General features: G+C 34.7%; 2 protein-coding genes across 3 annotated transcripts; one reads left to right on the forward strand and one right to left on the reverse strand.

Annotated features, from left to right (window-relative positions):
• LOC109053634 (cytochrome b5 reductase 4) lies at nucleotides 1-12520 on the forward strand. 2 transcript variants are annotated; one of them, XM_042740356.1, is made up of 17 exons: nucleotides 1-243; nucleotides 998-1116; nucleotides 1214-1367; nucleotides 2086-2186; nucleotides 3030-3114; nucleotides 3368-3403; nucleotides 3519-3591; nucleotides 5171-5228; nucleotides 5354-5447; nucleotides 5557-5589; nucleotides 5880-6002; nucleotides 6724-6864; nucleotides 6967-7116; nucleotides 7600-7750; nucleotides 11168-11254; nucleotides 11621-11782; nucleotides 11904-12520. In XM_042740356.1, exons 2-17 carry the CDS (start codon nucleotides 1036-1038, stop codon nucleotides 11956-11958), a joined length of 1584 nt encoding a protein of 527 aa, XP_042596290.1. In that variant the 5' UTR covers nucleotides 1-243; nucleotides 998-1035; the 3' UTR covers nucleotides 11959-12520. The 2 variants fall into 2 exon arrangements, with proteins under 2 accessions (XP_042596290.1, XP_042596291.1); XM_042740357.1 differs by lacking the exon at nucleotides 1-243 and having other exon boundaries at nucleotides 655-1116.
• A 5334-nt stretch (nucleotides 12521-17854) lies between these two features.
• LOC109053630 (granulocyte colony-stimulating factor receptor-like) lies at nucleotides 17855-25822 on the reverse strand. Its single transcript, XM_042740358.1, has 15 exons — nucleotides 25642-25822; nucleotides 25088-25156; nucleotides 24573-24872; nucleotides 24110-24236; nucleotides 23635-23810; nucleotides 23017-23174; nucleotides 22719-22881; nucleotides 21538-21602; nucleotides 20658-20856; nucleotides 20373-20567; nucleotides 19940-20038; nucleotides 19750-19815; nucleotides 19168-19261; nucleotides 19004-19085; nucleotides 17855-18885 (listed from the first exon to the last, which is right to left on the reverse strand). The coding sequence occupies exons 2-15, from the start codon at nucleotides 25143-25145 to the stop codon at nucleotides 18409-18411; spliced, it is 2259 nt and encodes a 752-aa protein (XP_042596292.1). The 5' UTR covers nucleotides 25146-25156; nucleotides 25642-25822; the 3' UTR covers nucleotides 17855-18408.
• Between the last annotated feature and the right edge of the window lie 1156 nt (nucleotides 25823-26978).

Raw genomic sequence — 26978 nt, forward strand, 5'->3', positions numbered from 1 at the left:
TTAATAAAAGTCTTGCCCGTCAGCATGTGCCGCTGTCAAAATGCCACAGAGGAGAGCAATGTATTTTATCAGATTGATAATTATATGTAATGTTTTCTGAAACCACTGATCGTAAAAGTTATATCACTGGGATGCTAAAGGAAGATGATGAGGACTTTGAGGAAGAAGATGAGGAAGATAACAGAGCTGCAAACAGAGGAAAGATTTAAGTTGTCCTTTCTGTCATATCCAGTGTTGTGTCTGGTGAGTTTTAAATACACTTTCAAACAATAAAAACCCGAAGTATTGCGGACAAAAAAAATCATCTGAAATGTGGTTCAAAGTTAACTTAATTGGCATATATACATATATTGAGCTAACGAACATGACGACATGATCCAATTGAACTGCTCTGAGAACACAATTGACTTCACATAACAGATTTTTGTTTATGAACATTTTTTTTTTTCGGTCTAGTTGGGAAAAAAGAAGATTAATATAAAGGTAAATGTTGCAAATATTGTCACTTATACACGCATGGAAACAAAATCTCCATCACAAGCTATTTTTTTAAATATTGATATACCAATATAAATTTAAGCTGTGTAAATTTATTTAAGTATTCGTATTTAATTCTAATAACGTTCGTCTTTTATTATGAAATCAGAATGCTATGACGTCATATGTTGGCGACAGGTTTTTGAGTACTCGGACAGTGCTGCAGCTGCTGTCGGTTATGTCGCGACACTAGTATCAGCGCTAGTGGTTGTTACATTTCTCTGTGTTTGTGTGTTTTCAGAGCAGTTCAATTGGATCATGTTGTCATGTTCGTTAGCTCCAAAAATAAACCCACCTGACAAAATGAGGAAGCCGCATTTCATAACACTCTCATAACACTTCCTCATAAGTAAACTCCTCTGATCAGTGGCATTAAAGTGTATCTTCTCAAAATAGTGATAGCTAGTGTGTTTTGCCAGGTTCTGTCGTCTGGTCAGTGATATTTAGTGTACTTGGACAGGTTTTCTCAGGAACTGGATTTGTTTGAAAGCATCAGAGATGCTCAATGTACCCTCTCAGTCTTTTCCGGCAGCTGGATCCCAGCAGAGAGTCACACCAACCGGACAGTCCAGAAATAAGGTTGGTACCTTAAACTAAATAATCCTTATAGGGGTCATTTAAAGAGTGATTTAAATGAGACGGCTCTGTATTTAAGTGCTGTGTGTATTGAATACAGGTGGCGCTAAAGCCAGGTCACAGTCTCCTGGATTGGATCCGACTGACCAAGAGTGGACGTGATCTGACCGGACTGAGAGGTCGACTGATTGAGGTGACAGAAGAGGAGCTGAAGAAACACAACACCAGAAACGACTGCTGGACCTGCATCAGAGGTAGAATGCCAAAATACACACCACGAACACAACTCTTTCTGTGCTTACTGAGGTGAATTTACAGAAAACCTGTTGGGAATGTATTTTGGTCGAGTTTGGATTCAGTGGAACTTTTAAAAAGGAATTCAAAAACACTACATTTAATCTATCGAATGTATTAACACATTTCGAATATACAAAAATAATAATAAAATAAAAATGTTCTGTTCAAAAAGAGGCTGTCCTAAAAAAAAAAAAAATAGATAAAATAAATATATCTTTGCTCCCACAAAAATATTAAAGGGTTAGTTCACCCAAAAATGAAAATTCTGTCTGTAATTACTCACCTTCATGTCTTTCCAAACCCGGAAGACCTTTGTTCATCTTTGGAACACAAATGAAGATATTTTTAATGAATTCTTTAAGCAGCACAACTGTTTTCAACTTTGACAGTAATAAGAAGAAATGTTTCTTGAGCGGCAAATTGGCTTATTACAATGATTTCTAAATGATGCTGAAAATGCACTTATGCAAATACAGAAGTAAATTAGGAATATATTAAAATAGAAAACCAATATTTTAAATTAATATAATAATTAATATAATATATTAATAAGCTGTTCATTAAATAAATGCCGCCATGGTGAGCATGAGTGACTTCTTTCAGTTCTGTTTGTGTGGTATGTTGGAGCTGTGTCAGAGGTACACATGACTCTCTATGCTTGTGTGTTTTCTGTAGGTATGGTCTATAACGTGAGTGCCTACATGGATTTCCACCCTGGTGGGGAGGAGGAGTTAATGAGGGCTGCTGGGATTGATAGCACTGACCTGTTTGACCAGGTAAATTCTCCCTGAGCAGAGTGTTTAACGGTGGTTTCAGAAAACAGTCCATTTTTTGATCTCAAAAGATGTGCCAGTTTGTTAAGTGTACAGTTACTTATAATGTGCAAACTAGTTAATTCATAGAGTATAAATAGACTTTACATTGTTTCCCCCCCTTTTAATTTGCTCATATGAAAAGAGTTATCATTATTAATATAGTTATATTTAAACAACATGATCTGATGTGCATTTGAATGTATTTTAAGTGTGGTTCTACCACATGCACATTTACTTACATTTAAATGTGAAACATCTGCATATGAACAACTCTTTAACTGTATAGTTGTACAAATGTTTACAAATACTTATTTAATAAAAATAATATAATTTATGGAATTAATCTGTTGATTCTGATGAATTTGCGAGCAATAAAATAGCATTTCACATTTATCGTTGGTGACTCACTTGTATGTTGAACAGCTGCTTTTTACATTTCAGCATGTATTAAAACATACATTTATTTAATGTGTAAATGTTTCATACAAGTATCTATATATAAACATTGAAGATAGTCTGATTTTTAAACCAGAGTAATGGTTCATGAGAACATTTATGAAAAGTTATTAATTAATAAAAAAAAAGACATGTTTATTTATAAAGTGAATTGGTACACATTTTTGTGTAATGTATTTGAAAACAATTTAGAAACACTTGACTTGTATTTATAAACTATGAATTAACTATAGACGAATAGCTTGCAAATTATTATAAGTACGTTGTTACAGTATACATATTATTATTATTATTATTATTGTTGTTGTTGTTGTTGTTGTTGTTGTTATTTCTGATTCTGTCCACCCAGTCCATCGGTGGGTGAACTACGAGTCTATGCTGAAGGAGTGTCTGGTGGGGAGGATGGCAGTGAAGCCCAACCCTGCTCTTCAAGGTTCTAAGCTCTTTTGGCAATAGAAAAGAATTCAGTGAAATTCATTCATTTTGTGATAATATATAATTATTCTGATACAAACATATTGCCTTACGGCCTGCACATCAAGTTTTTGCTTGAAATAATCAGTAGTTGAAATATTTTGTGTACTAATTAACTTACTGTTAACAGATTGAAATATTCCTATCGATTCAGAATCAAACCCGAAATAAGATTTTTGATATCGTATTACATGGTTCTTTGGTTCCTGCAGCTCAGACAGAGAAGACGGAAAGCACTCACATGAATGGTATGACATCAAAGCCCTAGTTCAACTATGCAGATTTCTAGTTATAAATGCTGAGTATGCTATTACTTGTTTGATTCATGAAGAGTAATTCTCTGTGTGGTACTTTTCATACCAGGTTTGTCTGTTCCTTCACCTTTAAGACAGGAGCCTTTACCTGCTCCTCTCCCTGCCAAAGATCATCGCCCTCGGTATGTTTTTCCCCTTATGTCATGATTATAATAAAGTTATACTGAGTGACTCATGTAGGGGTGTAACGATTCATCGATACGATGCCTGACGATACGATGCATTGATGCCACACGTAAAATATCGATATCTGTGGTATAAATAGGCACCTTATTTGGCACTGTCCACATTTCCACATAATGTCCATCTATGCATTACCGCCAACGCGTGCATTCTCGCTCAAACTCACGTACCAGGACTCGATATAAGGACTGCCCTTGTCCGAAGGCACAAGGTGAAGCATAAAAGAGCTCGGGATTGTTGGTGGAACAGTCGAGCGCTGTGTGAGAAGTTTTCAGCGCACACATCTGAAGCGCGTGCACGCACACAGACAGCCGTGTCTAGACCGCGTGAATACTAAATCCGCTTTTTTTGTGCATGGATGAATAAATACAGACAAAATTAAACCAAAATGCGCATTTTGACGAATATCCTAGTAAACACAGTCATTAGGCATATGTCTTAATGTAAACAGTTGAGAAAGAAAAGGCGTGTGTATCAGTATATTAAATCTGTGCTTCGTTCTTAAAGTGAAAGCAAACTAATAATAAAACTAATGCTGTCAAAGAAAAATACAAGTGCTCACTGCTCCTGACTAAATAACCGTTATAACATCAGAAATGATTCATCTATATTTAATTTATAGAGTGAAGACTGTGCAGTTATTTTACATGTGATTAGCCCATTACATTTCTGTAGCTTACCTGAAAATGTATTTTAGACTGAGCTGAAAAACCTGAAAAGCGCTGTTTATTGAACTTGTGTCTTTGTTGTATTGTAGTTATTTTCTGCTATTGCAGATTTTTAGCACTGAGCACTGAGTTGTTTTTCCAATTGTTTATTTTCTTTATTATTATTAAAAAAAAAAAAAAAATGTGTAGGCCTATTTTTTTGTTGTGAATGTACTCCCCACCCAACTGAGGTACAGAATGTAAAATTTTCAGATAAATGTTCATGTTATATATTTTGGTTGCATTTGTGAGTTAATAAAAATGTAGATGGTTGTTTAAAATAGATATAAAATATCAAAATATCGATATATCGATCGATATACTCCTGTATCGAATCGAATTGTAATCGTATCTTAGAATTTTTTGAGGTATCGGAAAATATCGCATCGCTGGGTATGAGAATCGATATCGTATCGTGACGAACAATCCGATTTACACCCCAGACTCATTCCTTGGTACAGTATCAGCTGGTCTGTGTTTTATTCAGACTTATTATTCTGTTATGCAGCATTTAGGGCTAGTTGTGGTGAATAATGAATAATGGTCTTGGCTGGTATTGTTGACTACATGTTTGATCCCAGGTAGATTCATTCTGTGAATCAGAGAGTTATTTTAACTACTCAGACAGTTTACTAACAGGGCTCTAAAAGGTATTTTATGAAAAACTAAATAATTACATTATATTAAAATGAATGAATAAAGAAATATTTACGCTAGACAAAAATTAGGAAAAAAGAAAATAAACTTGTCAGCCTCACCTAATTGAAGCCATACTGACTGATTCTTTTTATATTTTTTTCTTGAATTTTAGGTATGATTGGTTCCAGACAGATGGAACTGTCAATATTGTTGTTCACACCAAGCGAAAGGTTGGTGTCAACTCATTCGCATAAAATGCAGTGGTTGTCTGGTTGGTTTTTCTAAAATATAAAAGAAGAAGAAAAGGAATTTTTAAAAAATTTATTAAAACATTGTTTTATCCCCCCTCCACCAGATTCCCAGCGTTGGCTGTGCAGTGGTGGATCTGCAGGATGATACTCTTCGGGTGGACATACTCTTAGGGAAGATGTCGTACCTTCTCTACTGGCGTGGGTCTTTCTGCACTTCTCCAGCCACTGAGACGTGAACATTGTTGTGTATTGCTCTATATCTGTTATAACATGCTATAATAGTTGATAACACTGTTCCTTTTTATAGGCCTGTCCAGTGAAGTTCAAGGAAGTGTGGATGGTGAGTAGTATGTTAAATTAGACATGCTTTTTGTGTTAAATGTAGAAATATTTAGAAAATGAGCTGTACAAAAAGTACTGTGGCTGTACCATGGTACAGTGATGATATAAACTGATATTATTGTGATCCATTGCGGTGTTGTGTACATTACCTTCTACTGATTCATTACAGTTTTTGTTATTATGGCATATACATGGTACTGCTATTTACACTATATCCTTATTGGAAATTATCAATCATTTATTTTTCTCATTCTTAAGAAGTGTTTCTCTTTTGTCCTGTGCTTATAGTTCAGACAGCCCACTCCATAGGAAAAGTTCAGGTGTGTCTCCACAAATCTGTCAAAGAAAAGTGGACGAAAGTGGGGCAACCACTAGAACACCATGACACATTTATTCAGTGTAAAGATCGTGGTGAGTAACAAACCTATGATCTAAATTTTCTGACTAATATCTAAATTTCTGAGAATTTGCTGTTTAATTTTGTAAAGATATAGAGGAACATGTTTGAGATATAAAACATTTTTCACATGAAGTAAAGGGGTACCACAAGGCTCAGTGTTGGTCTCTTATTATTATTATTCTTTATTTTAATATATATAATCAAAGACACATTATTCCTAAAGCAAATTCAGATCAGTGTGGTGATGTTTTACTCTTGTGCTTCTACATTAAATTTTGTCTTGTGTTTATTTCTGTTGATTTTGCAATATTTCATACATTCAGAATTGGTTCTAAATATAGAGGGGGAAAAAATCCACCATTAAAGGTGTTCATATTCAATCAAATATACATGACTGCTTAAAATAGAAGCATATATTATGTGCATCAGTGCCTAAAACAAGGACTGAGTTTGTAAAGTTCTTTGTATCTGTTGCCCCTTGAACACATTTAAACTCTAAATTTACAAACCTTATTACCATTGAACATTTCTAGACCAGATGGTTTGGCTGATACCAATATTTTAATATATAGCTAGTTAGTGCATTTCCATGTATTTTTCATATTTCTGTCATTTTATATGACATTTGTTGCTGTTGTAATATTTTGGGCTTCTAGGTCTTTGAAAGAAATAGCTTGGTAAAACATAAATGAATAATAGTAGTAATGTTTAATAACATTTGTTTCATCACAGAACTCTTCTACAGGGAATGTGTGTTGGTTTCGAAAACAGATGTCACACATGACACACAGGTCTTGCGATTACAACTTCCACCAGGGTCACATATGCAAGTTCCTGTGGGAAGACACGTCTACCTCAAAACCTCTCTCCAGGGTAATGTGTCACTTTGTCACACATCTAAAGATATCCAATGGAAGGTGATGGTTTTATGGAGTGTTGTGAATGCAGGCTGATTATTTTGTGTTTGGTGAGCAGGTACAGATGTTGTGAAACCTTACACACCAGTGGATCAAACGCTAATACCTCCCTCACGATCTAGTGCTGAAATGGCCTCAGACTTACATCTCATGATAAAGATGTATCCTGATGGATTGTTGACCTCACATCTCGCCAACCTCCCTATTGGTTTGTAACTTCCTATATCCATTTTTTTTTTTTTTTTAAGAAGGAAACAGTATTACACGATTTTTCACCATGCAATTCATGAGCTGGAACTGGAACCCCAGCCTTGTCAGTAAACATGTTTGTAAGATCTCTAAAACTATAATTACACTTATTAAGGATATAGATTTCTTTGAATTTTAGTTTACTTTAATTCTCAATTTTTTTTTTTTTTTTTTTTTTAATTCAAACTTAAATGTTAATGGTAGTCTCCGTTTGGTATCTCAGTTCCAATTTGAATTGAATTAAAGCTAAAAAGTTTCTCAGCTCATGGCTCACAACCCTGTTTTGCACATACAGAAAGAACAAAAGTGCAAATAAATAATAGTAATTCATAGTACAAAAACAAATAGTAATTTTCAAATTGAAAATAACCATGAAAACTGGAATTGCATTGAATCACAAACAAACCTTACTAACTCCTGTCATGTTTCTGGTTTGTTCCAGGATCCTCTCTGTCAGTAGGCGGTCCGGAGGGATCCTTCACTATGCGTATCCTGCGTGATGTCACTCATCTCTACATGCTAGCGGCTGGCACGGGTTTCACACCCATGGCTCGTCTCATACGGCTGGCTTTTCAGGACCTCACATCAATCAGGTCTGCACTGTACAAATCTGAAAAACACATCAAACAACATGCACTATTTAAGTCACCAATCGAAAAGCAAATTTTGCTGGTGTCAAGGTGGTTTTAATCAATGCATAAAGCAGGGATGCACAATATTATCGGAACATTATTGGAAACGGCTGATAATGGCTTAAAATGTAATTATCGGCATCAGTGCGATTATGAAAAGTTATGACGATATGGCTTGCTGAAAAGACAAATAACTCAAAAGTGCTCTGGGTGTGTTAGCGCTAAGATCACGTCAGCAGTGTGGTCATTCTTGAAGCTAAATTTTGCCTAAATGGTGATTAGATTTACAGTTTTGGATCGCCGTATTTAATCTGAGAAATCGCATACAGAATGATGCCTCTGGTGTGTGTGATAAAGTAAACAATCACTAGTGCATGCAGTGGCAACCACAACAAGTGTCTCCCCCAGGTCCTAATGCCCATCTGGTGAGGTGTTTCATTCACTTAGGGGGTATTGTTGGCCTATTTGTAATAAAATGAAAGTAAAATACGCAAATGACATTAAGATTGTGTTTCTGATTAAATGAAGAAGTAACTGGTGTCATAAAATGATGAATATGTTTTAATTTAAAGGTCAGAATCTTTAATTAATGTGTAATATGTTTTTTTTTTTTTTTTCAAACAGAAAATGAAAACTTAAATACAAGTTCAAATTATTAATTCAAATAAAATGTTAAGGTTACCACTGCATCTGTGTGGAAATAAATGCAGCGATTGATTTATAGTTGTTTCTATTTAACTTCATTATTGTTTTTTTACAAGTAATTCTAACAAGTTTAATTAAATTCTAATTCTAAGTAAGTTTTTGTTAAAAAAACTCAAAAAAAAAAAAAAAATAGTTTATTATTTCTGCATAGGAGGGACTCGGTGTTGTTTCCCAACAAAAGGATATATATTGGCAAAAATGAGTTGAAAAATATCGGCATATCTGATATCGGCAAAATCAAATATCGTGGATCCCTGGTTAGGCCTGCCACGATAGACGGTGCTGACGGTGATACCGGTGTTAAACCGCAACACCGGTAGCGTCAGTTGCCCAACGCGGCACCAAACCCCACTGTCGTTTTGATTGAGATATATAAAAAATCATTTTAGTTCAGTAAAAGAACAGACACTACAATTAAAAACTAAACGCGGCTGCTCAATGCCGCGTGCCCAACGACAGTCGCATCACAGATCAGATTTCATTTATCCAGTGAGGAAAGTGAGTCGAGCTGACTGACAAGAAGAGAGAGGTGAGACAGACAAGACGAAGGTGGATGATTTAGTTTTGAAACGAAATGCAAAAGCACCTGTTTGGCAATATTTTGGATTTTGAAAACCCTGTTGGCTTTCGCTGTTTATCTAAGGTGATTTTGGAAGTTTTTTTTAAACATTTGTTTCTTATTTAATTGGTTCTACATTGTTTGCTGATTTTTACTTTATTTAAACTTTATTTATTTATTTTATTTGACATCAAGGTGTATGCCGTGCCTCCAAGCTTTCTTACTCTTTATGCTAATAAACGTTCTACGTTTCTTATTTTTTTGGTTATATATTATACATGTTTACTTAGCCTATTTCCAGTTTGTATACCTATTTAAACTTTATGCAAGTTATTTGTTATTTTATATTAGGCATAGCTTGCCTTATAGCATGGTGTAATTCTATTTGTTTTGTAAATAAAAGTTTGATGTTTTATATATAGGCTAAAGTGAGTTTGATATTGTATTTTGTTGTTGCATTCAAGCACTTGACGCTGAACTGCCACTAATACGCAGGTGCTTTTAAGCTATTTAAAAGCAAATGAAAGTGAGGAAAAGAGGGAAAATTCAAACAAACAATTGCTTTATGCTAAATTGCCACTATTTAAAAGTGAAAGTAAAATGCGCACGCCGCATTTACAAGCTATTTAAAAGCAAAGGAAAGCGAGGAAAAGAGGGAACGCCCCATGGTAATAACGGTATTACCGGTGTTGTCACACGTCGATTAACCGGTGGGAACATTTCCTCACCATCACAACCCTATCCCTGGTATAAAGTCAGTTACCCTGGTGTCATAGCAGCATAACCTTAGTTTTAGTTCATCATCTTAAAGTCACCATGAAATCTGAACCGGTATGTGATCTTAGTGTGCTTTCACATTAGCACTTTTGGTTCGATTGACGTCAGAGTTTGGTTTGTTTGGATGATGTGAATCCTGTCTTCCGAATTTGGGTGCACACCCGCGAACCGTACCCGAGTCCACTTAAAAAGGTTAGTCTGGGGTATGGTTCATGTGAACTCTGGTACAGTTCGCTGATGATGTGAATGCAGTCGTACCAAATCGCGGAAGTGAACCACTATTAATGACGTATTATTTGATTAAAATGTGTGTTTCACTCACTTTCCTGATGAGCGTGACTGACGAGTTGCAAACGGAGAGCTGTATGTCTCATTTCTGTTCGCCTTCAGCATTCTTTAGATCATTTGCAGTACATTCGTAAGACAGATGTTAGTGCCGTTTTGTACCGAAGATTTGTAAACCAACTGAACGGTTCAAAAATTTAAATATATAAAAGTGCAGAGAGCAATGTTATGCATTTGCCGCCTTCTCCTGCGCTGCCGTTACTAAGCAACGGGGTAAACACCTGCTAGCTGACGCAAAGGAACCGCGGTCCGGACCCAAATAAAATAATATGAACACAGTCCAGCAGGGGCAGGGGGAGGGGGGAGCAATCGAACTCTGGTTCAGACTAGGCAATCAAACCAAATGTGAAAGCATCCTAAAAGCCACACTGTACTGATAAGTCTAGTTTACTCACAGTTTGAGTCACCAGGTGCAAGTTGTGAGGTGTGACTCAAACATACTCTCTGTACTCGGTTACATAGCTTTTAAAGCCATTGTTGGTTGTTTAAAAGATCTGATGGAGGAATTCATACCGCATTTAATCACATACTGTCAGTTCCTGATGTTAGCTTCCTGATGTTATGGACATTGCCATCTTTGATACTGTCACCACAGCTACCTGAGTATGGTTGTGACTTCAATTGTTCGTTCATACAGATTTGTATTAAAGCTGCTATTTTAATCTGCTGAATGAAAAAAAGCTTTGAAGACACCTACAATCATATGCAGCTGTCACTGCCAAGCAGTGTTAAAGCAGCCCTCATGGTAGATGCCTTTTAATTCTTGGGAATTTATGAATGCATGCATTTATTAAAAATTTTACTTGTAAAACAAAATGGAATAATTTGAAATAAAATGATTGGTTGAAGATTATTGGTAGAACTTAGTTTTTTTTTTTTTTTTTTTTTGGTAAGTTAACTAAGATTAATCCGAAAATAATTGATAGATTGACTATAAATACCTATTAAATTAGTTGACTAATCAAAGTTTTTTTTTCTGTTTCTCTTTGTAGAAAAACCAAGCTGATGTTCTTTAACCGTCAAGAGAGGGACATACTTTGGTGCTCTCAGCTGGATGAACTTTGCTCAAAAGAGGAAAGGTATCATTTATCGCATTATATATCTGACTGTTCGTTCTATCAGGAATGTCACAGTACAGTGATCTCAGTGGGAATCTGTGCAGTTATTTATTTAGTTAGTTAGCTAGTTAGTTAACTCCCTCACTGTCTACTATGAAGTGTTTATATAGTGCTTTTATACAATACAAATTGTTTCAAAGTAGCTTACCTGTAATAAACAGGAAAATAAGTGTTAATGTTGCAAAATTCATCAGTTTGAAAAAAAAAAATTCAATTTCAACTGTAAAGCAGCTCTACAATAGTGTCATTTATTTAATTCAATTCTGATTCAAAGTTGATTCAAATGTGTCTGTCATTAGGCAGCATCTTAACTGTCATGTATCTTAGGTTTGAGGTGGAGTACGTTCTGTCGGAGCGTGCAGACTCATGGAAAGGCAGAAGAGGGCGGATAGATGCTTGTATGCTGCAGAACTTCCTGGAGAGACCTGAAGACTCCAAATGTTTAGTGTGTGTGTGTGGCCCAACTGGATTCACAGAGTTAGCAGTGCAGTGAGTCATTGTTTTAATCTCTTGCATATACACATTTGAGATATCTGAAGTTGTTTGAGGCATTTTTTTTACTTTTTGGGCAATGTATTGATTTGTTTTCTTAATGTATACTTTCTCACAGGTTAGTCAAAGAGCTGGACTTCAGTGAAGAGGAAATTCACATTTTTCAGGGCTGATTGGGACTTTGAAGTGAAAGATGGATTTCACATACACATACAGTACTTGCATCTCTATGCATATAAAATGCACTTTTCCAGTCAAAACAAAAAGCTGTAGCACCATTCTACTATATTGTCGTATAATTTGTAGAAATCTAATGCCACAATCAGAAGCCTGCACTGAGAAACAGAAGTTTGTTTCTTAACTTATTTTATTTTATTTTGTTTCCCATTTGAAGTTTGCAGATTTTAACAACGCAGAATAATTCTGCTAGGTTTGTTTTTGCAGTGAAGAAGATAAGTTATGTTTTCTGCATTTCATATTTATTCATGACATGGAAGATTTAGAGCACTTTGTGTAATGCAACTACAACATAATTGAGGAAGCAATCCATGCAACCAATTGTGTTGCTGTGTCTCTGTATAGCAAATTGAAATGGTTAGTAAGTCAGGATGCAAGAGATGGGTTACTTTACAAGTATAGGTATTGCTGTTTGGAAATGCTAATTTGACTGCCGAATTAATAAGGTTTCTCAGTATGTGTACAGGTAATATTCTAATATAAATTTTCTACCTGAAATGCAGTTCCCTTCATGTATATTTTGTGCCTCTAGTGCTGTTGTGTCTCAACTGAAATCTGTAAACATGTATGCCGTTGATGTATATTTTGTGCCTCTAGTGCTGTTGTGTCTCAACTGAAATCTGTAAACATGTATGTTTCATTGGGTTAAAAAAAATAAAAACTACTATAGCAAAGCACTTTCTGTTATACCAGCAAACCAGGTTGCTCTGGAAATGTATCTTCATGCATTGTTTATTGCATGATACTTTGGATAGTGTGTTTGATACATTGCAGCCCAAATATTTATTGCTTGAAGAAAGCTCTGAAATATGATTGACTGTAAAATCTGATAATTATTTGACTGGTCAAACACCGATGGCTTCTAATAGAGAACTTTAACAGGATTGTTCGGTGCTCACATTCAAGGGGAGGATGAGATGTGGCACTAAGCTGTAAGCAGCAATAAATTGAATTAAATGGTTAAAAAAAAAAAATGTGTTTGTGTCTTGATACACCTATACGGTTTTGACTTCTGCTGCTATCTGCAGTCTTGTAGTCTGAAACAAATCTTCTCACCTGCAAGAAGATGGTTAGAAGTTGACAACATAATAACAGTGACAAATAATACAGGACAATTTATTCCAATCAGCAAAATCATGGAATAAAATGCAATATCATTTGATTTGTATAAGATTCAAAACTTTAATGTAATTAAAATAGTTCACCCAAAAATGAAAATTTTAAGTCAGGCCAGCTAAGCTGCAGATGTGATTTTATCTTCATCAGAACAGATTTGGGAAAGCATTAAAACATTTGTTCACCAGTGGATCCTCTGCAGTGAATGGGTGCCGTCAGAATGAGAGTCCAAACTGCTGATAAAAAACAACAACAACAAAGCAACTTTAATGTCTTTTGAAACAAAAAGCTGAATGTTTGTATGAAACTAATCCATTAAGGCATTTTAATTTTAAACACAATTTTAAAGACAATGTGCTCCCTCCAGTTAAAAATAATAATAAACAAATAATGTCTTCTTTTTGCTTGTGAACAATGTGTGATCTGTGCATATTTCTCTCCTGATTCAGATAAGACAATATCAATGCAGAAAACAACAACAAAATACATGAATACAAACTCACACTTTTCTACTTACCTGATTGCAGAACAAAACTAGCACTAGCACTAAACATTTTTATTTTATCAGGGTTCGCACGGGTCCTTGAAATCCTTGAAAGTTTGTGAATCTGAAATTTTTTTTTTTTTTGAAAAAAAAAAAAAAAAATGTGCTCCCTCCAGTTAAAAAAAAAAAAAAAAAAACATAAATTGACACAGGTCCTTGAAAGTACTTGAATTTATTTTGTGCACGAAGTTTTCTGGGGAAAAAAATCCATATTATTCCCTCTGGTCTGCAAATGTGTTATTTCGCCAACACTTCGTGGCCTATGCGTACTAGCTTGCTTGATTAGTTACGCGCATTTACGCGTTACGTTAAGTGTTTCCCAAGTGAGGTACTTTGTGTTGTACGTTGCCATGACATTAGAGTGACCAAATTTCCCTTTTTTTCCTGGACATGTCGTCTTTTTGGACCTAAAAAAAAATGCCTCCAGCCGGGATTTCTGATTCGCCCAAAATTGTTGGGGATTCAGCTTTTACATTCTAAAGTCGACAATGATTGTGTGCGTTTTTGTATTAAAGCGCTGCAAGGAACTGTTTTCTTAATCCCGCTCCACTGAATTTTTGACCATTATTGCCCGCTCCCATGACTGTCTGTGTCCAGTCCTGCCCGCTCCCGCAAACATTCTAATATTGCATAATTTTCACGCATCAGGGAGCATCTATCAATGCGCAGAGTATTTAAATCTCTTCTGAATGAGCGCTCACTGTTCACTTTCACTTCTGTTTACGTGATCATGCACGCTCTGTGTAAAGTAAGATCAGGGGGGTATTCCAGAAAGCAGGTTATGTGACATACCCGGGTATGTTTAAGAGTAAGTAAGTGGATAACCTCAACTTTCGGTTCCAAAAATGGAGGTAACTTTCAGGGTATGGTTAGTATTCATAGCAACTCACTCTCTGAACTTAACCTGCTCCGGAGCAGGTTATGTTCCAGGGTTAGTTCACTTCAGCGAGCCTTCAGTGGGCGTGACAGATAGCACACAGCATTATATAATATTACAATATGTAATATAGCTTATTATATATATATATATATATATATATATATATATATATATATATATATTTTTTTTTTTTTTTGATATGTTAATGAGGAAGCACTAATATAAGTAATAAATAAGGTAACATTATTCTATTATGATTATTTCTTTTATTGCCATATATAAGAGTTATCTGTATAAATTATAAAACATTATGACAAGGTAATGTTTAACTTATAAAAATTTTTTTTATTTTATTTATTACATGTTATATTATCTCACACATGGATTTTCTATAATGTCTAAATTCTAAATCAAAATACATATTTGATATGACTTAATATATAATTAGCATAAAACAAAAAATATAATTCACATTCTCAAGGATTAAAGATTACATGGAAATAAAATCACGGTCATCAATTAGGTGGCGATATGCACTAACCATGTAAACAACTAATGAACAAAAGAAGAAGAAAGAAACAGCTTGGCGCGCTTTTTCTTAGCGTCCGTTTCCATAGTGACTCGTCGATACTTACTCCCGGACGCATTTTTGGAACCACATACCTTGAGTAAGCAAGGTTTGGGGTTAATCAACCGAGAGTTCAGGGTTTAGTTCACAGTAAGTTAACCCTGCTTTCTGGAATACACCCCAGGTATTTGTCATTAAGCTGAGCAACAGATCCTCCAGCATGGTCTATCAGCCTATCTGTCTATGGTCTATCTCTCTCTCCTCAACCCGTGATCAGTCAAATCTGACTCCTGCAGCTCGTGTTGAATGCAGGGTTGCCAAGTCTGCATTTTTTTCATATGGCTATTTTTTTTAACTGTTAATGGGTTGATTTTCCCCCGTGGGTTAAAGGTTTCAAATGTTGCTTAAATTACATTTGACTGAAATGCTTGTTTTGAAACATTTTGCATTCTGCCTATGATACAACTGTGCTAGATGTTAAGTTTTGTGCAGGAGGGCCACTGGTAGGAAGCTTTTAGTTGTGTTTATGATCATTATGCATAACCGTAACTGTAAAATATGTATTTTAGGTATGGAAATGACATTTTGAGTTTTGATATTTGGGATATGATCATTGCACTACTTTGGGCACTACTTTAACCACCAACCACACCCCAGCCCCCCACCCCGCCCGCACCCGCTGTCCTCTTTTTGGAAAACTAAAATGTGGTCACCCTTCATGATGTTCATGCACGTACAAAAACTACTACGATGGTACCTTAAAGTTTCACAGACACACTGTGAAATTAATGTTGAATTGCTTTAATTTTTAAGATAATGTAAACCCATGAGGCAAGAAAAACTTAAAGCATATTCATGTATCGTAAAACTTCTGCTAACATGAGCCAAAGCTCTTTAAAATAAAATCCATACAAAAATTAATATCAGATCATTTTAGAATACAGTAAAGGATGTTATGCAAAACAGAAATACAACAAATAAATTATCAGATCTCTGTCATGGCCAAAAATAAATGCATTTCATTCATTCTAATCAGTCAAGGATCTAAATTATTTTTATGACTAGCAGCTTATGATTCCGTTGAAATTCAGACAAGTAATGCGTTTACATTTACATTATCATATGAAATCACCTACAGTCAGCCATTGAAAACTATGGGACTAAGGTATACTTTATATATATATCTGCACGATGGTCCATCTCTTTAAGACAAATGGTTTTGTTGTTTGTTGTGTTTTCATTTTCAAGAGATTATAAGCTAGATGCAGCTTTTTTTGGGTTTGCATCGAATGTTCTTTAACTTTATAGATAATAAATGTGTTTATGAGTAAAGATTGATCTGTTGAAAGCATAATTTCAAGTTAGATGCCAAATGTTCTCCTCCTATTTAAATTTGACATTGAAGGTGTGCATACAACATATTAGCACATCACACATTCAAATATGAATTTCAAAAAAAAAAAAAAAAACCTGGGGAAAATAGATGCAGAAATGTTCACATATCTCACTAATAACATGACTATATGCATGAAACCATTCAGAAAAAAATTGGGCACCAATGGGTTAACAAACTAGGAAAGTTAGGATGTCTGTCTCGAAACAATGTTGTGGAATTAAGTTTTGGTAATTGCTGATTGTTAGTTCATATGTTTATAACACATTTGCAATATATCTATTTGTTTCACTCTATTTTATGTTTCCTTGTTACTGTGTAATTATACAGTACTGAGTAATTTTAATTAACTGCATGCATTTACTATATGGTATAGGTTAGGATGAGGGTTTAGTTTAGGGTTAGTTGCATGTAGTTATGCATAATTTATTTTTATTACTATAGTGGTACATCTAATGTGTAACATGGAGTTTTTTTTAAATAGCGTTAGACAACAGTTTCAGTCCTTGGATTTGACTGGACAAACTGTCTTCCAGGAGTGCTGATATAGAGCCTCTGGTTCAGCAGCATCGAGACTTCTGTTTGTATCGTGTTAGTCTTCTTCACTAGTGGTGGGGAATTTTAGATTTTTGACTATTTCTATAGAATACAAGTAATTGTCTCTGTGAGTCATTGAATCATTTATTCAACCCATTTGTTCAAACCACTGATTATAATCAGTAATGAAACAAGTGACTATGAGTTAATGAACCAGTCACACAGCCAATTTGTTTAAAACACATCATTCAGCAAAAAAAAAAAAAAAAAAAAAAAAAAACATTTAAAATTCCATATTATACTGCAGAACAAATTGACACTGCCTTGAAACATCTGCAAGACACAATTAATTCTTTATATTTAGTACAAGAACTTAAAGTCATGAAGCTAATCACTCTGGACTGCACTTTCCATGCTGTTTTGTAACTCAGCATCACCTTTATAAAGCTCACTGTAAACACAGAAACCATGCTGAGCTTCTGCAGAGCTTCAAGAAAAGACTTTGCATATTAAAAACATTGCATCTTCCCATTCCAGTGTAAAATTCTGAACGGAGAAATCATTTAACTCTTATTTTATCCTTTCCAGAGGAAGTGTTGTTACATTGCCAGATGTAACCACAAACTGTATTCTTTTAATATAATGTTTTTTTTTTCCTTCCAATGAGCATGAGTCTCTTTCTAATGTTTTTTTTTTTATTTATATTGGTGTTGGTAAGCATTTTTTTTGTCTTATACACAGCTCCACCAATAACAAACCAGAAATGTGCTCCTTCCAACCCATTACACTAAATATCATGTAGTATTATCTTTAATAGTATTATTTTTAAAATGCTGTATAAATTTGCTACAATTCTCAATGCTGATGACACAAGAATGGACTTGTGACATTCTGTCTCTAGAGGCACATTGAAAGAATGAACTTGAAAGGGCAGCACAACATAAAATGTGTCTTATGTGATTTCTTGAGACAAGTTTCACATAAAGACCAGGCAGTGATTTTGCTGATTGGCTCTCTTACTTGGAAAAGGTGGGACTTACTTTAATAGAGCTACCATAATGGGAGTACCATTTTCTCTCTAATTCATTGTAATACCAGTGGTCTGTTTAACCTACTGTATATGCCGTCCCTGGCAATACTGCAGAAAGTTAATAATGATTTTTTTTTTTTTTGTTTGTTTGTTTGTTTTGCTAATCACTTTTAAAAACAGATCTGTCATGTGAGCCAAATCAGTCAGGTTCCTCATTCAGCTGTGGTTTGAATGTATCCATATATACTCAAACTCAAAATGAAACACACACATCCTTAAAAAAAGAAGCACATAAACAGGAACTGCATGAATCTGAGTTTAGATATGATCAGTATCCGTGATCTCTAAAGATCTGAGCATAGGAAATTCTTCCCAAAGTTCTTCATTCTCCTCAGTGGGATTCTGAGGGAATGCAGTGAAGCGTTGTACTTTGGAAACACTGCCTCTTGGTGACACATTCTCATACGGTGGGGGGCTGCCAGGGTCGTCCGCTCCTAACAGAGGCTGTGTGGACTCAGAGCGCACATAGGGTGGCGGACAGGATGAATGGTTTTGATATGGACCATCGAAAAGCACTGTGGCATAAGGGACAGAATCCCTGTCGAGCTCCGAATCGCATCTGACACAGGTCTGGAATGAGGAATGACTCTCATCACAACTGTCGATGTGGTGTGACCACTGGTTCTCCTTGACATAGTCACTCTTGAACGGCTCTTTCTCGTCCAGATCAAGAAGACTGAAGTGAGACAGATACACCAACACAGGCTCCTTGTCTTCTTTAAAGGGAGGCATGCCCTTGGACAAAATCATGTTGATATATAAATTAGTCAAGAATGTTTGGTTGACTTTTAAAGCCATTTGATTATTAACTATCGAAATCTATTTCAGATATTGATGAAAATAATAATCATACCTGCATTGAATCAGTGGTGGTCCACCTCTTAATGCTGCTGTTGGCAGGATCAGGAATTATAGGCCACAAACACATCTTCACCCTATGAAAAACAGAGAGAAATGTAATTACATTATTTTTTTCTGGCCTAAAAACACAAGAATAACAAGCCTGTGGATGCTCACCGTTCATGTTTCCCAAAACATGCAAACACAACAAAGACGAGAAGTGATAAGCCAATGCATGCTGGGATAACAAACAGCATCATTTCAATTCCATCTGAAAAACATTTTCAATAATCAGTCAATCCAATAATGAAAAGACGCGTGTCTGCATATTCATACTTTCCCTCAATAGTACTGTCAAAATAATTTGTCTGGTGAACTGCACTCACTGAGATTCTGGTGTACAACCAAACTTTGCTTTCCTATAATTGATTTTAAAATCAAAATGAAAGATGTGGTATGTTAATTAAAGGTGCTGTATGTAAGTTTTTGACTCTACTAAAGCATAAAAAACACAACGTATTTCATTCCAGTCATGGAAGCTAGCAAACGTGGCTGAAACTGTATATATTGCTATAAGTTTGAATATATAGAAGTATATCTGAATATACAGTATAGTTATAAATCTGAATATATAAATGTAAATATAAACGTGTATATATATATATATATATATATATAATATATATATATATATATATATATATATATATATATATATATATATATATATATATATATCAATATACTTTTTTTGTATACCTCGAATGGTTCCATTTCTCTCATTGGAATATTCTCTAGTATTCAACACTGGGGCCACAGAGGATGCTGTAATAATACATGAAAATGTAAGTCTGAGCCCACTAGATGGAAGTATTGTATCATAATCCAGCTTTGTTCGATTTACATCAAGCCCTCAGATATCCATTGCTGATTTTCATGCATTACGCACCTTTCTGAATGCTGTATGCAACTAAAGTGCATGGAATTCCAATCCCTTTATCATATTTGGGATAAATAGACACCTCATAAGGTTGGTAAGGCCTTAACCCTGAAATTTGAAATACAATTAGATCTGCATGCACTTTGTGAACAACACATAAGAATATAAAAAATTAAGCACCAGATGACTTTAAAGTCATTTTAGTGGCTTTTAAAGTACTAAATAATTTTTCTCATGTCAAAATATGTTCCAAATCATTATTGTAGTGTAAATTATAAAAGATCAGGAGAAACTGAACTTCACTCATGATGCCCCAAAGATCCAATTTGACAGTTGTTTTTCATCTTAATTCCAGTCTTCACTGTCACGTGATTCTTCAGAAATCATTCTAGTATGTTGATTTGCTGCTCAGTTATTATCAGTTATTATCAATAATAAACACCTGTTAGTATGGTACTGGAGATGTTTTTGTCCATCAGAGTGAAGGACAGGGGAGCTGCCGGCATCTCATTCAGAGATCTCCACTCAAGCACGTATCCTGTGACACTGAGGGACGTTGGTGTTCCCCCCCACTCGATCTCCACCGACGTCTCTGACTGGGGATGAACATTGGATGAACAGGAGACAGAGCCCAGCCCTAAAACAACACAATAAGAAGTCATCAGACATCAGCATTTCATTGGTAATACACTGTGTCTGAAATATCACACTTCCGGCAATCATATACCTCTGTTCCGATACACCGGTACTTCGGTATGATTTGAGCTTGCCGCTGCGTTAGTGGCTCTCAGGTAAACCTTTTCAACTCTCTCGATGAGATTGAAAAAGCAGTGGCTTTCTTGTGTAACACACAAAATCTTTTTCGGTTCCATTGATTCGACAGTGTAGAACAAATTCCAGCCGTTGGCACGGAAATTTTCTGAGGGCTAAAATAATATAACAGAGGAGAAAGGGATAGTTACAGCTTTAACTCTCAAAGAGCCAATGATCTATCTATCTATCTATCTATCTATCTATCTATCTATCTATCTATCTATCTATCTATCTATCTATCTATCTGTCTGTCTGTCTGTCTGTCTGTCTGTCTGTCTATCTATCGACATTCAAATAAATATTAACAGAAATAAATATAATAAAATAAAACTTTTATTTCAGCTAGTTGCCAAGGCAACATTTCTCATTTTCATTAGATGAACTAAAAAAAAATATATAGACATTTAATACAACAAAAATGACAAAAACACAAACAGAATAAATGAAACGGCATAAAATTGATACTAAAATAACACTGGCGTGATCATGGCATGAGAAAGATCGGCAATAACTTCACAAAGATAAAATTAGCAAAGCTTATCACACTTTCGTATCACAATCTGTGGCTATGATTTTTTTTTAAGGGGGAGGGGTATTTATACTAATGCAGTGATAAAAATATAATATATATATATTTATATTATACATATTATATATATATATATATGTACGTGTGTATAATATAGTATTATACACACACACACACACACACACACACACACACACTATAATATAAGCCTATAATATATTAGACATTTTCCAAGTTGTGTAAGGAATGTCAGAATGACTCTCACCTTCCAGTAGAGCTGTGCATTCTGATCATCCACTTTAAGCCATGTGTCCAGGCTTCCAGATGGAGCTGATAAATGAAAAAGCAACAACTATTTATTTTTATTTTTTTTTGCACGGATAATTATGTTTTGTAGAAGACTTGAGAAGTGCTGAAAGAAATATTGTTGTATAGGTTTCAAGAGAAAATGTTTGCTGAAATACTTATTGTCTTCATGTTGTGTGTGTGTGTGTGGGGGGGGGGCACATTAAAATGTTTCAGACTGCAAACTGACTATGCTCCATAGCATACAAACATGTAAAAAAGTATATTACGATTATTTTGTCACATTGTAAAAGTGCAATTCGAACATGAACTCTCTGAATTAAATGAAAATAGTTGATTTCTTAAGGGTGTTTGTTAACACTTTTCTCACCTCTCAGTGATAATAATAATAATGATAATAATATATATATATATATATTTTTTACATTATTTTAATTGTGATTATACAAAATGAAGACAGAAATGTACTACCACTGTTATAATACAATTTATATCAAGTCTGTTTAGTTGAGAACATGCCTTTGTTAAAAATCTAGTAATATGCTGAAAACCTACACTGTAATCTTGACCCTGTAATACTGTGTTCCCAAATGCACATATGCAAAGTTCATGTTGAGCGGACAAGACACTGGATCAAAGTATAACTGAACACAGTGCCACACTTCACTCTGAAACAGTGCATGAAACTAAATCACAACCATTTGAGATTTGAAATTCATGCTCCAATCAAGACATATTGCAATTTCAGTTTTATTTTGATTGCAGTCTTATCTAATTATTTTAATTAGACATTTTATGATTTGAGTAATTCTTAGCTTTCAGTGAACTCGTAAAGCCTCTGCATTTCCTCTGCGAAAATGTTTGGGAACCAATTCTCAGTATTTACTTTTAATCTCAATAAAGTCATATTTTGCTGCTTATTAATAGTTAGTAAGGTAGTTGTTAGCTTAGGTATGGTGTGGGTTAATGAATCTAAAATATGGTTTTGCAAAATAAGGCATTAATATATACTTTATAAGTACTAATTAACAGCAATTGTGCTAGTAGTATGCATGTTAATAAGTAACTAGTCAACAGTAAGAAATGATCCCTAAACTAAAGTGTTGCCCAGTATTTTATTGTAAGATAGTAATTTCTTACCCTTCATAACTGTGGCGGCTATTTTCGGATCACTCCATTCACTCCATTCACTCCATTTACTCAATGAACTATACTTCACTCGCATTGTGGTGCTGTAATTTGTACCATGAAAAAGGTCACATACATTTAATTTGCTTCTTGGTTTTTTTGTGAAGGGCACAACCTGTAACAGAATTAATATTTAATACACTTTTTGAGGAAAACAAACAAACAAACAAACAAACAACAACAACAAAAGTCAAACAGTACATACAGTGCAGTTTTAGACAAAAAATCTTGTGAATCAGCAATCACTTACCAACTCTTTGTTTTGCCTGTTGTTTACGGTTTTCAATCTCAGCTCTAAACTGATGGCAATCGTCAACCATTGCTGAGATTTTCCAAGACTCCAGCTGTAATTTAAGCAGCCCACTGCATCTGCTTCAATCCCGTTAATCTCCGGAGGGTCGAACATTGCTGAAATACAACAGATGAACTGAACAGCACACACAAGCCAATAACCTTCAGGACCACTTACGATTATCAACAACTGTAATGTTACATTTTTGCATAAAATAAACATTTTGAAAAGATGATTATGAATGGTCTCGTTAAGGCAAAATTTGACTGACTACAGTACAGCTGAATTAGACCCACTCCACAAGATATATATATAATTTTTTTTTAAATATAGTCATATTAAACTGACTAGACATTGAACTGGAATATGAAACAAACAAAATAATACATAATTAGTTTTGACTAACTATTATTTAACACACATGTTAGAATTTTTTTTTATATTACTATTGTCAGATACAAATAAACACATTTTGAAATTGTAAATCTATTGATTATGTAGTATTCTGAAAACAATTTACCCCCCCCCCCCCCCAATATTTCTTGATAGAGTAATAAGGCTCATTGCTCTTCTTACCTGTTTCAAGTGGGATCAGCTTCAGGGTTTCAGAGGTGGCATTCCCTAAGACATTCACTGCTGTCACATTTATCTCCACCTTTAATAATAAAGGATACGATTCCCGTGGAATCAAGTGGAAATGTTTTCCAACTGGGATCACATATTTATAAGATAGAACCTTTTTTGACATGACACTGGAAATTAATAACAATAATACATTAGAACATATTGAGAAACAGCATTTAGACAAAAACTCAAAATTAAAACATCTAGATACACTATGGTGAGGTATATTTGTAAGGGGAAATTAACACGAAAATTTCAATTAAAAACTACCAATAATCCTAAAATCAACTTTTTTTTCTTCATGCAAAAAAAAATAAAAAATAAAAATAAATAGATAAATTCATTCATTGAATGAACTGTGATTTTTTTTTAAGAGATTGATCCATCAACAAGCTGCATTTCTGAAAATTTCATCAGAAATTAATACCTAAATATGTGAAGAGTATATTTTGTAGCAAGATCTGCCATTTCCTGACCAGGATCCCACTGACACAGGAATCTTTTGGATGTTAGATTCAAAGAGCAGCTCAGGTTTTGGGGAACGGGTGGAGGATCTTAAAAAAAAAAAGTCTGGTGAACTTTGGCTTGGAATACAAAGTGAATAGTCTACATTATTACATTTTTGAAAATGTCATATTCTGTAGATAAACTGACTTTATTCAGAGCTGGCACCGTGTAAATGGAAACAAGAATATGAATGACAGAAATACATTCTGTTAAGTATATGATTTGCTGGTTGAACAATCAGCACCAACATCTAAACCTCAAAGCCTTGTTTTCATTCACATAATATATTAAATATGGACCATAAATAAGGTCTATGACTGCAGTTAGTTATTTAGTTAGTAACATAGTTAGTACTAAATTATAATCATATAAAAGATCCTCACATCTAGCTTTCACTTGCACTCCATTGACAATTTGGCAGTTCTCCCCTTCACACACAGCGCATTGAATGAATGTGTCTGTGTCTAGTAAACTAGGTATGATTAGACCATACGTCCTGTTACTCTCCTGGTAAGAGAGATTGCTGGGGGCAAAATGGTTGTTAATTTTCCATGCCACACGAAAGTCTTTGCCTTTGGTCAGCGGGCATTCATCCTCGATGGAGCAGGACACTGACACGGGTGAACCAGCGAGCACCACTGAAGCAGGAGTGTGAATCTGAGCACATGATGACGCTTGAATCACTGCAGATAATAAATGTGTGGGACTTTAACATCAAGAATCAGTGTTTTAAATCACACTCATGAGCCAATATTGTGAAAGAAATTGGGCTAGCCAACAACACATCAATCCACTACACAATACTTGCATGACATCAGAAAAACCCATTAACTGGTTTGTCTATATCTATATCAATAGATAGATAGATAGATAGAATCATGTAATGAGATTGTTTCACCTTTTATCAAGGCATTAACAAATATCCACAGCACAAGCACAAGCCAGACTGATGCCATGGTTATGATGACTGAAAAAAAGAAAAAAAAGAAAAGAAAAGTAAAAAAAAAAAAAAAAAGTGAAATTTTGTTAACATTTCAGAAAAATTACAAGTCTTAAAATGACAAAACCTTCGGTTCCTAATATGCGATCTGAAACTTTGTAAAAAGAAACTAAGTGGGGAACGAAACTAAAATAAAAGTTATAAGAAATCCAGAAGAGCATTTTCAGTCAAAACAGAGTAATTACAAAGTAATAAACAACAACAACAACAACAACACACACACACACACACACACACACAAAATAATAATTATAATGCTTTATTATTGACCAATAATGTCCAATTAAAATAGTTCACTCAGAAAAGTAATTCAATTTTGACTCCAAATATTTTCTTATATATTCATATTCAAAAGTACACAAACTGTTTAAAGCATGTTTATAAATAACTCAGTTATTCTGAAGTGTTTATTCAATTTAAGGTGAAAACAAAAACGTGAATAAAATACATACTTTAACGTGTTCTGCATCTGTAGGTTCTCTGGGTCACATTTAAACTCCTGTGAAATTACTGGCCAGTGAAGTCTGGTGCGCAGTTGAGCTTTTCTTTGAAAAAATCCAGCTGCTGTTCTGAGAATGATTTCTCTGCTCTGACTAAAGAGTCACTGCTGTCAGTCCTTCCGTGGCATTTCGGTCTTAAACCATCCTGAACCACAAGTACAAACTGAAGCAGGAAATGTCAAACTGTTGTGAAACCCATGCACACTTGTGTCTGTTTCTGCTCACAATTATTTATTCTTACTTATGAGGAAACTTTAACAATTTAAATATATTTAGTGGACCTGAACATCCTGTATGTAATATAAGTGTGGAGGGGGGTGTACAGTGAGTGGTCATTGAACATTTGTTCTGATATATGTGACCCTGGACCACAAAACCAGTCTTAAGTTGCTGCAGTATATTTGTAGCAATAGGCAAAAATACATTGTATGGGTCAAAATTATTGATTTTTCTTTTATGCCAAAAAAATCATTAGGATATTAAGTAAAGATCATGTTCCATGAAGATATTTTGTAAAAATGTCCTACTGTAAATATATAAAAATAGTTGTATCTCAGACAAATATTGTCCTATCCTAACAAACCATACATCAATGGAAATAAATCTCAATTTTGAAGAAATTACACTTAAGATTGGTTTTGTTGTCCAGGGTCACATATGTTCTTCACAGAAAATGAGCCAGGGCCAATGAGTCTGAGTTTGAAAAAAAAAAAAAAAAAAAAAAAAAAAAAACTAATATAATAAGAATAATAATTGTATAATTTTTATTTTGACAAAAAGTGAAAACAGCTCTGCCAGACATACTGTAATGTTACAGTATATGTTAATGTTATAATAATAATATGGTAACAGGCCCATATATGATTTCTGCAGAGTTGGTGAGTTAATTCAACTGCTGTCCAGTTTATTCTGCTACTTATTACAAGATACAATTGGGTCAAACCAATGCAATCAAGCTCAGAGGTATAGCGTTCTGCCAATCTCAGAGTGCAAACACAAGCAAACCCACAGTATTAAAGTTCTGCTCCATTCTCTGCTTATCAGTGGCTCACATAAAGGCCGTCTCTTCTGTGCGACTGCCGCCCAGCATTTCTGCTCCTCACAGGGGCTAATTGCCTGTGGTTCTTTGCAGCCCGCCTGCTAGAGAGCAGTTATTATATTTATAGTGATTTCTTTTGTCACTGTCTGGCATGTTGCTTCAGCTGCACGATTTAATATGCCTGTGAACACAAATGAGGTTGCCAATTTCTCCTTTTCCATTTATGTAGGCCCAGTTCAATGTATTTTTT

The sequence above is a fragment of the Cyprinus carpio genome, chromosome B16 (genome assembly GCF_018340385.1).
Source record: "Cyprinus carpio isolate SPL01 chromosome B16, ASM1834038v1, whole genome shotgun sequence".
Classification (NCBI taxonomy): domain Eukaryota; kingdom Metazoa; phylum Chordata; class Actinopteri; order Cypriniformes; family Cyprinidae; genus Cyprinus; species Cyprinus carpio.

Coding starts and splice junctions, on each gene's coding strand:
- LOC109053634 (XM_042740356.1), top strand. CDS start 1,036: ATGCTCAATGTACCCTCTCAGTCTTTTCCGGCAGCTGGATCCCAGCAG. Junction 5,590..5,879: donor AGTTCAAGGAAGTGTGGATG/GTGAGTAGTATG, acceptor CTGTGCTTATAG/TTCAGACAGCCCACTCCATA. Junction 11,783..11,903: donor TTCACAGAGTTAGCAGTGCA/GTGAGTCATTGT, acceptor ACTTTCTCACAG/GTTAGTCAAAGAGCTGGACT.
- LOC109053630 (XM_042740358.1), bottom strand. CDS start 25,145: ATGGCATCAGTCTGGCTTGTGCTTGTGCTGTGGATATTTGTTAATGCC. Junction 20,857..21,537: donor ATGCACAGCTCTACTGGAAG/GTGAGAGTCATT, acceptor ATATTATTTTAG/CCCTCAGAAAATTTCCGTGC. Junction 20,568..20,657: donor ACCGGTGTATCGGAACAGAG/GTATATGATTGC, acceptor GTGTTGTTTTAG/GGCTGGGCTCTGTCTCCTGT.